This window comes from Colobus angolensis, unplaced genomic scaffold (assembly GCF_000951035.1).
Source record: "Colobus angolensis palliatus isolate OR3802 unplaced genomic scaffold, Cang.pa_1.0 Scaffold90, whole genome shotgun sequence".
NCBI lineage: Eukaryota > Metazoa > Chordata > Mammalia > Primates > Cercopithecidae > Colobus > Colobus angolensis.
The window spans coordinates 9,258,381-9,276,091 of record NW_012122932.1 but is presented as its reverse complement, the minus strand read 5'-3'; the positions used below and the strand labels follow the sequence as shown (position 1 = coordinate 9,276,091).

At 44.8% G+C, this 17,711-nt stretch overlaps 1 protein-coding gene across 1 annotated transcript in view; it reads right to left on the bottom strand.

Moving 5' to 3' along the window:
- Positions 1 to 17,711, bottom strand: part of LARP1 (La ribonucleoprotein domain family, member 1) — a 102,601-nt gene continuing 84,890 nt past the window's right edge. The window contains exons 9-19 of the mRNA XM_011931650.1: positions 15,165 to 15,339; positions 14,883 to 15,052; positions 12,515 to 12,907; positions 11,499 to 11,622; positions 11,168 to 11,373; positions 10,606 to 10,712; positions 8,526 to 8,677; positions 5,961 to 6,105; positions 3,538 to 3,647; positions 3,256 to 3,383; positions 1 to 1,032 (exon numbers count right to left, since the gene is read on the bottom strand). Coding sequence (XP_011787040.1) covers positions 823 to 1,032; positions 3,256 to 3,383; positions 3,538 to 3,647; positions 5,961 to 6,105; positions 8,526 to 8,677; positions 10,606 to 10,712; positions 11,168 to 11,373; positions 11,499 to 11,622; positions 12,515 to 12,907; positions 14,883 to 15,052; positions 15,165 to 15,339 — 1,920 coding nt within the window. The 3' untranslated portion in view covers positions 1 to 822. The remainder of the gene's footprint in view (positions 1,033 to 3,255; positions 3,384 to 3,537; positions 3,648 to 5,960; positions 6,106 to 8,525; positions 8,678 to 10,605; positions 10,713 to 11,167; positions 11,374 to 11,498; positions 11,623 to 12,514; positions 12,908 to 14,882; positions 15,053 to 15,164; positions 15,340 to 17,711) is intronic.

Sequence of the window (17,711 nt, the reverse complement as noted above, 5' to 3'; positions counted from 1 at the left end):
TTTTTTTTTTTTTTTTGGTCTTTTAAGGTTGATTTTGTCTTTTTTTTTTTTTTTTCCCCATTTTCTCGAGGATGGAAAGGTCAGAGAAAAATAAAATAAATCATCTTTCAATAGTCTTTCCTGGTAAAAGCAGCGTCTCTCTGGGCTGGGGAGTAAAGGGTGTGGGCAAGGGGAGTGGGGAGAGGCTGAAACCTTCCCCCAAACCCCAGTTTTAGATCCTTTGGTTTCCTTCTCCCAGAAGATGGCAGAAGGGCAGGGTGGGGACAGCAGGGAGAAAACATGGTGATGACAAACCCCAGATGATCAAGGGGCTGATGCTCCTGCGGCCCAGAGGTGCCGCCAGAGCCTTCTATGGGACAGTGCTGGGCTATGGGGGGCCCGCAGGGCCTTCTTGTGGGCTGCATAGTTGGCTTGAGGGGGAGCAAGAGGAGGTTAGGAGTGGGGACCAGGGTTGCAGCCTATTAGCCGCGGGCAGGGCTGCAGAGTGATTTTGGTAATCCAGATGAACTATCAATAATTTAAAACTTGATATATATATATGTATATATATATATAAAAATTTCCCCCCTTTCCCTCCCCCCTTAGAAGAAGCTAGGATGTCAAGAGTCATGGAGAGAGGAAGGGGAAGGGGATGTAGAGGCTCTTGCCCAGGGGTACCTCTGATAGCCCAAATGGTGTACACATTGCTACTCAACACAAAGGCCTGTCCTAGTAACTCCAGGCCTGTCCCTTCATTGTCCCCTCTCCTGGGACTGGGCACCCCCATGGACTCTTACCCACCCTACCCCTTTCCCCCCTCAAGCCCCAGGGCTAAGGAGCTTTTCACTTTCCCAAAGTCTGTGTGTTCGAGTGCTGGCTTGTCCATTTGGCATCTTCCCGGACGGGCTGGCCGGTGGGTGGTGTAGGGGGTTGGCTGATCACGGCAGCAGACCTGCTGGAAGACTGGGAGGGGCACCGCTTCCTGCCCTCACCGCTGCCACCTCCTGCTACCACTGAGTGTCGCTTGTGGTTGCCCTCCTCACCCATGGGGGGCTGCAACAGAGGAAGGAGTCACAGGTGATCGGAGGTACTATCTACGCCCTCTTCCTTGCCAGGCCCGTCTAGACACTTTCTACTTTCTACCTCCAAATATAGATAATGAATAGACAATTAACCTTAAAAATAAATTATCAGTTATTAAGCGTTTCTCCATGCCACACCTTGTGCTGTTTTATGCACATTCTCTTATGGAGTCAGCATCACCCTCTGATGTGGACCCATGGACATCTGATTTTATAGATGAGAAAACTGAAGCAGAAAAAAGTAACTTCCCCATGGTCTCACAGCTGGTAACTGATAAAGACAAAATTTAGGTCTATCTGCCCCAAAAGGCCAGGCTTTTAGCCAATCTCATATCTGCTTCCCTTCCAAGAAGGGATCTCTTGCTCAGAAATGTGGAATGTGGCATGCAGTATGCTGCGACTCTCAGCTCAGAAGGCCCAGATCCTTCCGAGGATCACCTCATTCTCTTCAATGTCCAGAGGATCCTGAACTAAGACTCAGACCATGCTCCAGCCTGGCCTTAGCACTAACAAAGGTCCTATAACCCCGAAGACAGACGTTTCCTTCCCATTTTGGTAACCAAAACTGAGTCCTTGTTCCACCCAGAGAAATCACAAGGGTTCTCTGTAACTTGTACCCTGTTCCCCTTCCCTCTCCTCCCCAAGGGTGGAAATGCTTAAGAATGAAAGAAAACAGGTTTGTGTTTATATTGAGAGACCTGAGTGGCTCTGCCATTATGTCACTGGATGGCCACGAACTTCAGTTAACCTATCTAATAAGTCCTGTCTGCATCACCACATAAAGGTTAAATAAGGTCAATGTAAAGTACCTGGCACATAATAAACACCCAATAAATGGCAGTTTTAAAATAGTAAATTGGATATGGTTTGGCTGTGTCTCCACCCAAATCTAGATCTTGAATTGTAGTTCCCATAATCCCCACATGTTGTGTGAGAGACCAGGTGGAGATAACTGCATCATGGGGGCAGTTTCCCCCATCTCGTTCTCATGATAATGAGTGAGTTCTCACAAGATCTGATGGTTTTATAAGGGGCTTTTGGGCCGAGCGTGGTGGCTCACACCTGTAATCCCAGCACTTTGGGAGGCCGAGGCGGGTGGATCACGAGGTCAGGAGTTCAAGACCAGCCTGGCCAATATGGTGAAACCCCATCTCTGCTAAAAATACAAAAATTAGCCAGACGTGGTGGTGTGCACCTATAATCCCAGCTACTCAGGAGGCTAAAGCAGGAGGATCACTTGAACCCAGGAGGCAGAGGTTGCAGTGAGCCAAGATCGTGCCACTGCACTCCAGCCTGGGTGACAGAGCAAGACTCTATCTCAAAAAAAGGGGGGGGGCTTTTACCCCCCTTTGCTCTGCACTTCTCCTTGCTGCCACCATGTAAAGAAGGATGTATTTGCTTCCCCTTCTGCCAAGATTTTAAGTTTCCTGAGGCCTCACCGGCCCTGCAGAACTGTGAGTTAATTAAACCTCTTTCCCTTATAAATTACCCAGTCTCGGGTATGTCTTTATTAGCAGAGAGAGAACAGAGTAACACAAAATGTAAGGGCTAGTATTGTCATTTACTTGCATTTGCCTTTTTGCTAAAAGGTTTGAAGGGAATAAGACAAACAGACATTTCTACTACATTATAAACTCTCAGAAGGAAAAACTGAGTCTCTTTCCCTTATCTCTAAAGCACTGAGCACAGAGACATCCAATCAGTATCTGCTGAATCAATTAAATCACTCCATCTTCCCTTGATATACCCAGCAGTAATAACCCAGCCCTGCCACTGGATGTCACCGTTGAGGCACTGCTCCAAGAACATAGAGACCTGGGCATTAATTTATAAACTGGGGTTGGAATTGGCCTTTTCCAAAAAGAACAAATGTGTGTATCTTGGATACCCATCCTGACCAACTAGTAGTGGCTAACTTGGGCACAATAGCAAGGAGGGTGGTGAGAAAGGAGAGAGAGAGCATTATGATGGTACCACAGAAGAGGGAAGCAGGAGCAACCATACAACTATCTCCAACTAGCCTTCATTGGCCACTCTCCATTTTAAAGGTGAAAAACACTAAAGCCCAAATTGTGGGGAGCAGGGAGAGGGGTTCCTGGGCTAGGGGCACAGCTGGACCAGAATCCAAGTATCCTGATTCCTGGTCCAGTTTTCTTTCCAGGACAAGTAGGGTGAGAGAAAGAGTTTCACTTACATCTACTCGGAAGTCTTCAAGACGTCGGAATTTGCCGAGGTATTCTTGCAGTTTGGGGTCAATGTCCAAATTTTTGGCTTTGGAATATTTTAAGAAGGCCCAGAACTTCTCCAGCCCATACAGTTGGCCTGTAGGGAGAGGTACATAAAAGCTGAGCTGGTGAGGATAAAGACGCTCAGAGGAGAGGGAGGTGTTGTGTAATACACAGAAAGACCCAGGTAGAACTGGGGAAGAGGAGGCCTACATGACCAAGCCTCACTCAGATCCAACTCTGGCTCTTACCAGCTTCATAGTCCTTCACCGTTTCCTCCTGAAAATCCTTGAATATGTCCAGCCGGAACTTCTTTTCCAGGCCATAACTGTAGTATCGAAAAAGGCACTCCAAACCATATCTGTAGAACACAAGTCAGTGAAATCAGGGCACAGTTTCTTCATCTGTAAAATGGGAAACGTGCCTGTGTAACAGAGGAACTATGAAACAGTTTAAACCATGTGTTATTTCTGTATTGCAAAAACAGCATATATGCTTTAAGAATGCTAGTCTAAGTGGGTCCAGTATAAAATGTTCAGAGCTTTCCTGGGGTCAACAAACAGCCCCCTGCCACAAACATCTGTTTACTCCTCTTCTTTTATGAAGTGTCTGTGGTTGCTTTCTGCTACAGTAACAGAGTGAACGGAATTGAGTAGTTATGACAAAGACCTTATGGCCAACAAAGCCTAAAGTATTTACTGACTCTTTCCAGAAAAAGTTGGCCAATCCCTGGTATAAGAACTCTGCAAAGCCATTTAACCATGCCAATTAGTAGGTCTGTTCATTTATCTGACTCAGAAATTTCACTTCAAGGAACACATGCAGACAGGCACAGTGGCTCACGTCTATAATCCGAGCACTGAGGCCAAGGCACTCGGATCACTTGAGGACTGGAGTTCGAGACCAGCCCGGCCAACATGGTGAAACCCCATCTCTACTAAAATACAAAAATTAGCCAGGTGTGGTGGTGGGTGCCTGTAATCTCAGCTACTAGGGAGGCTGAGGCACAAGAATCGCTTGAATCCGGGAGGCGGAGGTTGCAGTGAGCCAAGATTGTGCCACTGCACTCCAGCCTGGGCGACAGAGTAAGACTCATCTCCAAAAAAAAAAAAAAAGATACATGCCAAGGAAATGGCCAAAACTGCAGATTTAGATCTTTTGTTTTTTTGAGACAAAGTATCGCTCAGTCATCCAGGCTGGAGTGCAGTGGCACCATCTTCACTCACTGCAACCTCTGCCTCCCAGGTTCAAGCCATTCTCCTGGCTCAGCTTCCCATGTAGCTGGGACTACAGGCATGTGCCACCACACCCAGCTAATTTTTGTATTTTTAGTAGAGATGGGGCTTCACCATGTTGGCCAGGCTGGTCTCAAACTCTTGACCTCAAGTGATCTGCCTGCGTCGCCCTCCCAAAGTGCTGGGATTAAAGGTGTGAGCCACCGCACCCAGCCCAGATTTAGATCTTAACAGATGTACAAAACTGTTTACAGCAGCATTATTAAGCAAAATACAAATGTCAACGAAGAGAGATGTAATTAAGAAAAATCATGGTAAATCTATACAATAGGGTAATATAAGCTATTAGAAATTAATAGTATAAATGTATACTTAAGGATAGTGAAGAATGCTTACAATATATTATCAAATGGAAAAGACATGTTTGAACATGTTAGACGTAGAATGATCCCATGAGTCAATTTTTGTAAACAAATATGTATATTATACAACTACATATGCATACAAAGTCTGGAAGAGCACAAACTTTACAGGGTGAGCTAAATACATTAAATATGTCAAGAAGAAACTAGGAAGCTTAATGGCAGAATAACACTTGCTGTCTCTGGAATGATGGATGTTTTCATCAGCTTTTCCAAACTTGTCTTTTTTCATGTAGTTTACAGACAGCACATTTTACATTGAAAATCGGGGAAGGTGTGGGGGCATGGGGAGGTCTTTTTTTTTTTTTTTTTAAACTTAATAGATACAGGGTCTTGCTATGGCAGAACGATCACTTGAGCCCAGGCTGAGCTCAAGTGATCCTTCTGTCTTGGCCTCTCAAAGCGCAGGGATTATAGGTGTGAGCCACCCAGCCAGGAAAAAAGGACTCTTAAGGTTTTTTTAATAGCAAAATATTGGAAACAACCTAAGTATCTATTAATAGCAGACTGACTAAATAAATCATGGTACATCCATATAGTATAAGACCATGTTACAGCCTATAAAAAAAAACAAGAAAAGTACAGATATAGAATGATCTCCAAAATATAGTATTAAACAAAAACAAACGCAAGGTGCAGAAAATATTATAACATAGGCCAGCTTTTACGTAAACAAAAGGAGTGGTAGTGGCATAGAAGACTACACAGATATCTACTTACTTACACAGGGTCCTTTATAAAGGACCCACAAGATTCTAATACTGGTTGTCTGTGGGGAAAGACACCAGATGGGTGGGCGACAGGGATGAGATGACTCTTCATTATATAACCTTTTAAACTGTTTCGAATTTAAACCATGTGAATATACTGCTCATTTAAAACCAAATTTTTCATCAAGTATATGAATGAAAATACACATGCAAGGAATTTCCAACTACAGTTCTGGAAGCAGACCAACTAGGGATCCCACACCATCCCTAAGCACCAGCCAAAGTCCCCCACCCCAAACCTGCTCACCTGTAGCCTTCTTTGGCGTCCTCCAGAGCCAGCTGCTTGAACTCCTCATACATCTTTTTGTTGAAGTGATCTCGGAGGAAGAAGGACCAGAAGCGGAAGAGTGTGTTCATCTCCTGAGACTGGCCAATGCCCAAGCGTTTCCGCTCTGATGGGAAAGGAGGAAAGACATGTCTCAGGTTCAGGCTGCCCTTGCTTCAGGGACAAAGGATTCTGGAATTTAAGACTTGGTCCTTTCTCTTATATCTCCAAATTCCCTCACTCATCATCTGCCACTCAGTCATTCAGCAGATGTTTATTGAGCACTAACCACTCTGTAACAGGCCCTGATGCTGGGAGCTGGGCCTGTACTTTTCCAGGAGCAGGTGGCAGCAGCTTCTGAACCAGGCTGGCAGTCTAGCTCTTCACCTCAACTGGTACTGCTTTCAAGTGCCGTCGAGACAAGACAAGGCATGAACAAATTGTCTGGAAATTCTAACAAACTATATTTGGCTCATTACCAATATTTACCTCAAGAGTCCTACAATATTCACAAGTACATAACAGTAATATCAAAAAATACACAACACCAAAAGCACGAGCAACAAACCAGAAAATGAATATCATTAAAATGAAAAATTTTTGCGCATCAAAAATTTGAAAAGATAACCCGTAGAATCAGAGAAAATATTTGCAAATCATGTATCTGATAAAGGAATTCCTACAACTTAATAATTAGGAAAACAATCCAGTTAAAAAAGGATCTTGGCTGGGCAAGGTTGCTCACATCTGCAATTCCAGCACTTTGTGAGGCTGAGGAGGGAGGACTGCGTAAGGCCAGGAGTTCAAGACCACCGTGGTCAACACAGTGAGACTGCTGTCTCTACAGAAAACTTTCAGTAATTAGATAGGTATGGTGGCACACGCCTGTAGTCCCAGCTACTCAGGAGGCTGAGGCAGGAGGATTGTTTGAGTCGGTAATTCGAGACTGCAGTGGACTATAATTGAATCACTGCATTCCAGCCTGGGTGACAGAGCAAAACCCCGTCTCAAAAATAAATGTTAACAAAAGTAAATAAAAATAGACAAACAAATGTTGGAAGGATGTGAAAAACCAGAAGCCTCACATACTGCTTTTAGAAATATAAAATGAAAATTTTATCTTTCAATATAAAATTTTATACTTCAATATAAAATTCCAAAATTTCCACTTTGGAAAACAGTGTTTAATTTTGTCAAAGGGTTAAACATGGTTACCCCATGACCCAGAAATAATATTCTTTCATCCAAAATAAAGGAGAAGCTACGTCTACAGGAAACCTATATGTGAATATGCCTAGTAGCATTATTCACAATAGACAAAAAGTAGAAACAACCCAAATGCCAAACAACTGATGAATGGATACACAAAATGTGATACATCCATATGATGGAATACGATTTGGCAGTAAAAAGAATAAAGTACTGATGCATGCTATGACATGAACCTTGCTGTGTATTTGTCAGTATACCAAATATACTAAGGGGAAGAAGCCAGTAACAAAGGACTACATACAGTATAATTTATGTGAAATGTCCAGAATAGGCAAATCCTCAGAGGCAGAAAGTAGATTAGTAGTTTCATAGGACTGGCAGGATTTGGGGGGTGGGGAGTAGTTTGCATGTATAATGAGTATGACTGGTAAGGGGCAAAGCATTTTGGGGGGTAATGAAAATGTTCTAAAATTGATTCTGGTGATGGGCACACAACTATATGAATATACTTAGAGCTATTACATTGCATACTTTAGGTATGTTACATCATATGTAAATTATAACGCAATAAAGCTGTTATTACACACAAAGTAGGAAAGAGAGAACTGAAGTGGATGAATCAAGAATTTAGCAGCCATGTTTTGTTGAATGAAAGGAGATGAGTGAGTTAGTAACTACAGGTGACAAGATAGGTTGACTGTAAAGATGCACACAACCAATCAGAATGCTAAGAGGGGGACAGATAAGAGCATCTAGACAGGCTCTTTCCTTACACTATCATCTGCAGGGGGGATCAGCAAACTACTTCTGTAAAGGGACAGAGAACAAATATTTCAGGCTTTATAGATGACATAGTCTCTGTCACAAATCTTTTTTTCTTACAACCCCTTAAAAATGTAAAAACTGTCCTTAGCTCCAACGCCACATGAAAACAGACTATTGGCTGGATTTGACTCACAAATCACAGTTTGGCAACCTTTGTTCTAGAGAGCATATACCACCTCTTACATACCCTTTTGTGATGGACAGTGGACTAGACCTGACAATGGCTGCGTCAGTAATCTTGCCAGAGATACAGAAATACTTGACAGTTTTAATAATCAATAGAGGAAGATCAAGGAACACAAATGTTGTGAGTGCCATATTCCCCTAGCTTCCTACAGTTTAAAACTATCTGGCCCAAGTCTAACTTCAGTCCTTCTTGCTATAATGTCATGTCTTTTTTTGCTCTGAAGTCAGAGAGAAGAGTCACCTATCCCCATATCCCCCAATCCTTACACTCTGGGTCTAAATAAAGGGCCCAGAGGATCGCCCCCTGCCCCCCTCACTTCTTACCATTAAGGCAGCGCCTACGATACTTATGGTAGACGTGTTGTGTGAAGCCATTTTCCTTGAGCAGTTCATGGGAAGGATGTTGGAACTTGGGCAATGACTGAGGGGTACAGCCATAGCTGCCAACTGTAGGTGTCCCTTCTGAGGGGCTGGAGCTACAGAAACCACAAAAAATACTGTCACCAGGTTCCCCACAGCAGCCCCACCATAAGGTTAGGAGGGGTCCCTCTGATTCGTTCTATCAGCCAAGATCCATCCTCTCACAGAGTATCAAACAAGGAGGCCGAGTTACGGGCCTTTAACTTATATCCATGGAACTGATTAACTCTGCATTAACTCTCAAAGGGTTTTACAGAGGATACTGAGGCTTACAGAGATTAGGAGACTCATCCAGGGTCATAAGACTATTTAATGGCAGAAAAGTGTCCCATGATAAAACTTGAGCTTTTAACCATTTATTAACTTTTAAGCATTTAACTTTCCTTAATGAGACATCATGGGTCAACCCACCTATAGTGAAGCCTTGAACAACATGGGTTTGAAATGCATGGATTACCGCCGGGCGCGGTGGCTCAAGCCTGTAATCCCAGCACTTTGGGAGGCCGAGACGGGCGGATCACGAGGTCAGGAGATCGAGACCATCCTGGCTAACACGGTGAAACCCCGTCTCTACTAAAAATACAAAAAAAAACTAGCCGCCTGTAGTCCCAGCTACTCGGGAGGCTGAGGCAGGAGAATGGTGTAAAACCAGGAGGCAGAGCTTGCAGTGAGCTGAGATCCGGCCACTGCACTCCAGTCTGGGCGACAGAGCGAGACTCCACCCCCCAAAAAATACAAAAAAAAACTAGCCGGGCGAGGTGGTGGGCGCCTGTAGTCCCAGCTACTCCGGAGGCTGAGGCAGGAGAATGGTGTAAACCCAGGAGGCAGAGCTTGCAGTGAGCTGAGATCTGGCCACTGCACTCCAGCCTGGGAAACAGAGCCAGTCTCCTTCTCAAAAAAAAAAAGAAAAGAAATGCATGGATCCATGCATGGGTCCACTTATACGCAGATTTCTTCCACCTTTGCTACTCTTGAGACAGCAAAACCAACCCCTCCTTCTCAGCCTGCTCAACGTAATGAAGACCACGAGGATGAAGTAAACATTTTCTCTTATGATTTTAACTTTTATTTTAGGTTTGGAGGTATGTGTGTACGTTTGTTACGTAGGTAAATTGCACCTCACTCTTCTCCCTCTCCCCACCCCCACGTAGGCCCCAGTGTCTGCTGTTCCCTTGTGATTTTCTTAGTAACATTTTTTCTTCAGTTTATTGTAAGAATACAGTATGTAATACATATAATATGCAAAACATGTGCTAATTCACTATATGTTATTGGTAAGGCTTCTGGTTAACAGCAGGCTTTTGGAGAGTCAAAAGTTATACACGGATTTTCAACTGTGTGCGGGGTGGGCACCCCAGGCCCTTCATTGTTCAAAGATCAATTGTTATTTTCTTCAAAAGTATGCCTATTTGCAGTCTGTGCTATCTCTGCAGGGAGTAGAGAGCATAGGTAGGTGGCTCTCAAAGCTTGCTTTGGGAAACAGGAAACACGTACTGGGGCCATCCTACTGAAATAAATAAATAAATAAATAAAGAACATGGATCCTACCCCAAGAAGCAGGGTCAGTAGATATAGGTTGCGGCCAATAAATATGTATTTTTTAAATTTTTAAAACTTTTCAGGTAGCCTCCCAAGACACAGTAGGCTCAGAGAGACTCCCAGAAATCTGTTTATTCAACTACCTGGCTATCCTTCCTCAGGTAGAAAGTAGACACCCAGGCTTGGAAACCAATTCAGAGAGATTTTCTCTCTGCATGTATGAAAATCTGGTCTCATGTGACTGCCACACCACTTCTTTAGGAAAAAAAGCCTCCACCTCATTCCCTGGTCCTGGGCTGAACTTTCCACACCACTGGTTTTTTGAAAATCTCTTAAATGAGGGTCCCTTTAATTTTCAGACCAATCTTCTTGGTCCAGTCAATTTCATGCTTGCCCACCCATCCCACAGGCAGCCTGATCACTCTTCCCCCACTGCCCCAGGTACCTGATGGAAGCAGTACGTGGCCTGTGCTCACGGGAATCCATCACCCAACCCACATGGCTCTCCAAGGGTGGGTTTGAACTGTGTCTTGTCTTTCTTTTTCGAGGCATCTGCAAAGGTTAGCCCAGGGTTTGTTACTATTTGTACTCCTACAACTCTGAGGAGCATCAAGCACTTGTAGGACTAAGATGGGCATGATCTCTCACATTTTACAATAGCATTTTCATATCCATTCTCTTATAATGTTCACAGCAGTGAGCTAGGAACCAGTATGCCTATTTCAAACAGGTGAAGAAATCAAGGTTTGGGAATGAAGTGATTTGCCCAAGGACTCATACCTGGTCAATCCTCCTTAGGCCTTTCTACATGGGGCCACCACTCCCACACCCAGTATATTTTGCAGATGTGGCCACCTAATCCTAGGCGAGCCCATCAGCCTCAGAACACAGAGCAGGTGAAGGATTTGGCACTTCCTTGGCTCAGACAAGGCAAAGGAGAGAAGCAAAGCACTGGAATGCAATGAAGTAGGCCCAAGACTCCGAGCAGCCTGACAGGAATGCCTCACCTTGGCATCCAGTGTCCGTCCTTCTTTCACTACTGGGTAAAACCGTGATGTCTGGCTTGAGTCTTTGAGCTGTGGTGTCCGGGGAGTACGGGGGGTCCTGGTGTTGCGGTAGTTTGGTGACTCTGGGACAGTGGTTGGTAGAGAGCGGGCGATGGTGGAGGGCTCAGGAGCACCAAACAACTTGTTGGCCAGGGCATCCGTGGGAACTGCAGGGGCAGAGAGAGGAGTCAGGAAGCAGGGAAAGGCCTGTAGCATCCACCCCTGGATAGCCCCTGGTCCAAGGCCCCAGACTCTCTCACCCATGTCAGGATCTCAGGTGTCTGCTTCTCACCTTGCTGGAACCGAGGTGGCCCAGGAGGAACTTCCTGGTTGGGATCCACAGGAGGCTCAGGGGTCAGTGTGTCAAACTGCTCCCGGCTGATCATATTGACTTTTTTGAAGTTCTCGACTTCTTGCTGCAGAGGTTATGAGATGGGTAGGGAAAGATGTAAGTAAGCAAGCTCTTCCAGCCTGTTTAAGGAATCAAGACTGGCAGGAAGTTGGAGAGGGTAGCTCTCACAACGACATATATGGAATTCTGGTCCCCAGGCTCTCAGCTGCCCAGTCACCATTCCTCACCCTAGGTACCTTGGCACAAGTGTGCTAGCCCAGAAAAAGACAGTACTTGCCCTGCCCTCCCTGTAGTAAGACTGAGATCAGGCTTACAGGAGTTCCCCAGGAACTCACTACAGACTCTCCCTTGAAAGCTCCAGTGTTTCCCCATCTCTCTTTCTGCTACTGCCTTATCACACAGTGGCTGGACAACTCTCCTTCTTCCTTCCTTCCAGTAAATGCACTGCTACTTGTTACATGGGCTCACCTAGGACAACCTACCACCAAACATACCCACTCTGTAAAATCCTACAACAAAGATGTTTTGACTGTTTCCAGGCAGCAGCAATTTTTCAAAAGACCTATCTCTTCTCCATTTTCCATACTCAACACAAGCTTCTTAAAAGGCTTCTAAATTTTTAGATGCCTAAATATTTAAGACTAGAAATAAAAATCTAACCCCTTATTCTATTCCCCACAGAAGTGTCTAGCCAACTGTCATAATATTAACTGTGGATCCACAGATAGGATAATAATCACCCCTGCCTCACCTGAAGAGTTTGCAGTGTTTACACATCACCCCTCACTCCTAATGTCCAAGCTAGACACCAGTCATCATCCCCTTCCCATATATAAAAATTCTGAGACTCTGAATTATAAGGACCTGCCTCAAGTTGCACAGCTAATCAATCTTCCTCTTCTCTGTACACTACAGGCACCCCAGGCTCCACACTCACTGCTATGTCCAAGCCTCACCTTGATCTGGGAATACTCAGGTTCAAACTTCTCAGCCCACAGGTCCTGCTCATAGTAGAAGAGGCCATCATTAATGACCTTGGCCAGCTCGGCGCTCATCTTGGCACGCGAGGTGTGATTGCCTGTGCGGTCCCCCCCTGGGTGCCGGCGCATGTAATGTGGTGTCTGGGTGACAATGAGGATCTTGTTGACATCCCTGTCATCAATCTCATAGTCAGATTCCTCATCAGACCAGGCGGTGAAGGTGTTCTTCCGCCCATCCATCTGCTCCATCTCCTCGTCAAACAGAAAATCCAGTTCCTCTTGCTCATCCTGATCCTTGGACATCAGCTGCTGGGAGGGCAGCTGCTGAGGCAGAGAGGTTGGGTGAGCAAATCTGGCCTCCTCTGACTTCTAAAATAGGACAGATGAAGGGGAAAAGGAATCACCAGAGGTCCTTGGCCCAGATTCTGCAGCTATTCCATGAGAGGGAGGCTCTAGCCCCTCAGCATGAGACTGTTCAAGACCCGGTAACACCAGCAGGTCACAAGTGTCATCCTGGGAGTCAGCTTTATGACTATGATAAAGGATGTCTCATAGAAGTCCAGGTTCCTCCACTCACAGCTCATATCACAGTCATGCACAAACAACTAGATGATGAGTTCTCTATAGGCAGGAACTGTGCTCTCATTTACCTTTATATCCTACATAGCACCTAGCCTAGGAGTGGACACACAGTAGTTCATGGGGTTGATTCATCCTTTTATCCATCTACTCAAAATCTCACAATAAACTGGAAGCTCCATGATCCACAGTTGCCTTGCTTTCCATTATATACTCAGTACCTAGATGGGGATCTGGTAATAGCAGATGTTCAATTATATAATAAATGAGGGAATACCCATTAGTCCTAAGCTCTGTATGAAAAACCTAAAAGCAGAATAATAAGACAAGGTCCCTGTTACTTAGGGAGCTCAGTGGGAGAAAGTCAACCAAACAGCCAAGTGCATTGTTGTATGGTAAAGGCTATAAGCAGGTTTGTGGAAGCACACAGTGAAAAGCAGCTTAGTCAACTGTGACTAAGAATGGTTAGGGAAGGCCTCCTTCAAGAAGTGACTACCACAGGATGAACATAAGTAAGCCAGATGAAGACAGGGACAGAGTATGCTAGGCAGAAAGAACACCATTGTTCCAAAGGCAAGAAAAAACAGAGTGCCTTCAGCAAAGAGAAACTATTTGTTTTGATAGACTGAATATGAGATGCTGAGAGAGAAGCATTTGTCTAAACTCACAGTATTTATTCAAAAGTAGATTCCCTGCTGTGCCAAGAGCTTCCCACAAAAAATCTAAACCTATCTTTTTTTAAGGTTTAAGATAGACCAGGTCGGAGTAGTGGCTCTAATGCTGGAATGGGAGCTAAGTCTGACCCCTGTTTCAAAGAAAACTTTGTAGGCCTGGACTCTGTAAGACCCTTATCCACTTACTACCTTTCTCCTCATGTCTCTGGCTGGATCTCCAACACTTTTTAAGGGCTGAAGCCGCAACTGTGGGGAATTCTGCGTATGAACAGGCAGGCGAGAGAAAGGAGACGAGAGGTAGTCACTGTGGGAAAACAGATAAGGGAGTATAGAATTCCACAGACCCAAAGTTCAAGGTCAATTCTGAAGTCTCCCCACAAGCCCCAGGCCAGAGGTCTCCAAAGTGTGTGAGGGTGAGCAGGTATGTGGAGAAAAATTCAGCACTTAAAAAGGAAGTAGTAATTTGAGTTAGAGATTGTAATACTTCTTTAACAGTGAACTTCATCTGTTTATGTATATAAACTATTTCTAGAATATTCTACCCTCTCCTTCCTTTCATCTGAAGATGGGGAAACTGAAGCCTTGAGGTATGAAACAGGCTTCCCAAGCTCACCTTGCCATTAGTGCAGCAGACCTGTGTACACTAACTCCATACTTGGGCTATGCATCTGCTCCCTCTCCCTTCCTTCTTCTGAGGACCTAAGGGGCTTACATATGTGATAGTGGGGACATACTCAAGGAAAAGACACTGAAAATGTAGCCCCAGAAATTTAGATGGAGCAAAAAGAAGAGCCAAGAATCAAGAAGCCTGAAATATCGCTGCCAGATGCTGCATGATCCCTTATGAAAAATGTCACCGAGGAACTCACACAGTAGGGTACCCTAAAGGATGGTTCCCTACAGGAAATGGAAACAGGCCAAATCAACCTTTCTGCAGCCACTACTGGTAACTTCAGCTCACACTATGATCCTGAACTACTGAGATTTCCTGCTGGCCCCTCAGAGCTAGAATGCTGTGCCCATGTGTTATCCCCTTCAAGCACCCTAGCTCAGAGTGCTAAAACCAAGGCAAAGGACAAGGCCTCACCCACCTTGGGCCGTGCTGGGGACGGCCGAGGCCTCTTCTTCACTTCAATCCAGTTCTCGGAATCCAGGTCAGGCAGGCTGGCAGACAAGCCCTTGGGTAGTGTCTTTAGATTGCTGACCTCCTCTGTTTTGGTTGGCACTGGGGTGACTGCACGAGGAGAGCCAGGTGCTGACTCTAAAGGGTGGAAAGGTGAAGTCCTCATCCCTCCAGTCCTCCTCCTTTTGCCAGCCCTGAGGAGAACTGTTGCCCGGAGGACAAGTGCAATCCTCATGCCAGCAGGACCTACCTGTCTCCTTTTGGTAGTGCTGACGGGGGACAAATTCAGGGCAGTTGAGAAGCTGGGAGAAATCAGTCTGTGAATAATCCACTATTGGGGGACCAGGAAGAGGCCACTTTTCTGGTTCTTCCCTCCTACGAACTTTCTCATCAACGATCTCCACCACCTTGCTGTCTTTTAGGGCCTGCAGGGGAGGAGGAACAAGGAATTAAGAAGAAAATCTCGGGCAGAAAGATCTTGGAAATGGTGGACAACTGGGTTCCCCTTAGCTTGGTATGAGTCCAATGCTAGCAGTAATATAAGAAAATTTGCACCATCTTCCATGACTGGTAGACATGTGAGATGTTCAAACTTGTAGGAGGTACCAGCATAAAAAATACACCTGCCCTTTTACTCTTTGAGCCTGCAATCCTACTTCCAGTAATCTACCCTAGAGAACACTTGCACAAACAGGCAGCAGTATGTATAATATTTGCACAAAAAGCCATTCACAGTAACACTAGAGTAAGAAAATAACTGGAAAATATCTAACTTGCCATCCCATAGGCAATTTAAATATTTACAGCATATGCATTTGATGGAACACTTCTCAGACATTAAAAAACTTTACAGGTCGGGCACGGTGGCTTACATCTATAATCCTGCACTTTGGGAGGCCGAGGTGGGCGGATCACAAGGTCCAAGAGATTGAGAACATCCTGGCCAACATGGTGAAACCTCATCTCTACTAAAAATACAAAAATTAGCTGGGTGTGATGGCACGCGCCTATAGTCCTAGCTATTCGAAAGGTTGAGGCAGGAGAATTGCTTGAACCCAGAAGGAGGTTGCAGTGAGCCGAGATGGTGCCACTGCACTCTAGCCTAGGCGACAGAGCAAGATTCTGCCTCAAAAAAACAAACAAACAAACAAAAGCCAACCAACTTTACACATGCTGAGGTGGATAAGCTCACAAAACATTAATCAAAAAAGTAGGCTAGGTACAGTGGCTCACACCTGTAATCCCAACATTTTGGGAGGTCAAGGAACATCGCTTGAGCAAAGGAGTTCAAGACCAGCCTGAGCAAAATAGCGAGACTCCATCACTACAAATAGTAAAAAAATCAGCTGGGCATGGTGGCTGGCACATATCTGTGGTCCCAGCTACTTGGAAGCCTGGGTGGTTGAGGCTGCAGTGAGCTTTGATCACACCACTGTACTAACTCCAGCCTGGGCAAAAGAGCAAGACCCAGTCTCAAAAAAACCAAAACATTCATCTATAGGAGCAGCAGTTGAAAAAACCATGGAGCATTCCACACAATGGTGAGCTATGCAACTGTACACAGGAACGAGGAATATCTTTCTATTATATACTGCTACTTTGCAGTTAGCTCCCAGATACATTCAGTGAAGACAAAAAAGAACTGAAGAAATGCATGTGTTGTATATTTCCATTTACCTAAGAAAGAAGAAGGATACAAATACATATAGAAGCATTTGCTTTTTTCTTAAATGGAAACATTCTAAAAAGTTTGCCTACAAGAAAAGAAAGGGTGTACGTGACAGAATTTTTTTTTTTTGAGACAGAGTTTTGCTCTGTCACCCAGGCTGGAGTGCAGTGGCACAATCTTGGCTCAATGTAAGCTCCGCCTCCCAGGTTCACACCATTCTCCTGCCTCAGCCTCCGGAGTAGCTGGGACTACAGGCGCCCGCCACCACGCCCGGCTAATTTTTTTTGTATTTTAGTAGAGACGGGGTTTCACCGTGTTAGCCAGGATGGTCTCGATCTCCTGACCTCGTGATCAGCCTGTCTTGGCCTCCAAAGTGCTGGGATTACTGAAGTGAGCCACCGCGCCCGGCCTGATAGAATTTAAGTCAGACTTCTATGACTATACCACGTGGAAACTCTAGAACCTTATGTTTTACACAAATGTAAAACAACTTAGAAAATTATAGGAGTAGGGAGAAAACAATCTCTAAAACTTGGGAGCAAAATAAAACTAATATATATAAATTTAAATGTGTAACCACACAAAGATTCTTTCAAATGACTTGAAGATACAGTTATTCGACTGTATAAGTGGAAAAACTGTTTTCAGTGGTAGTGGAGGTATTGTAAGAATAATGTAGAGGTTGGCACAATGGCTCACGCCTATAATCCCAACACTTTGGAAGCCAAAGTGAGAGGATGGCTTAAGCCCAGGAATTTGAGACCAGCCTGGGCAACAACACAGCAAGACCCCATCTCTACAAAAAATCTAAAAATTAGCCACGCATGGTGGTGTGCACCTGTAATCCTAGCTATTCAGGAGGCTGAGGCAAGAGGATTGCCTGATTTCAGGCAGTTGAGGCTGCAGTAAGCCATGATCACACCACTGCAATCCAGCCTGTGAGAGCAAGACCCTATCCTCTTTAAAAAAGGCAGGGGGGCGGGGGAAGACCACAAAAAAGACTGTAGACATACTGTGAAATAAAACAAAATGAGTAATTATGTTGATATCATTAGGAATTAATATTATGGGCATGGGATAAAGAAGTAGGTAAAATAAAACACCGACAAGGTTAAGCAAAGACCCTTT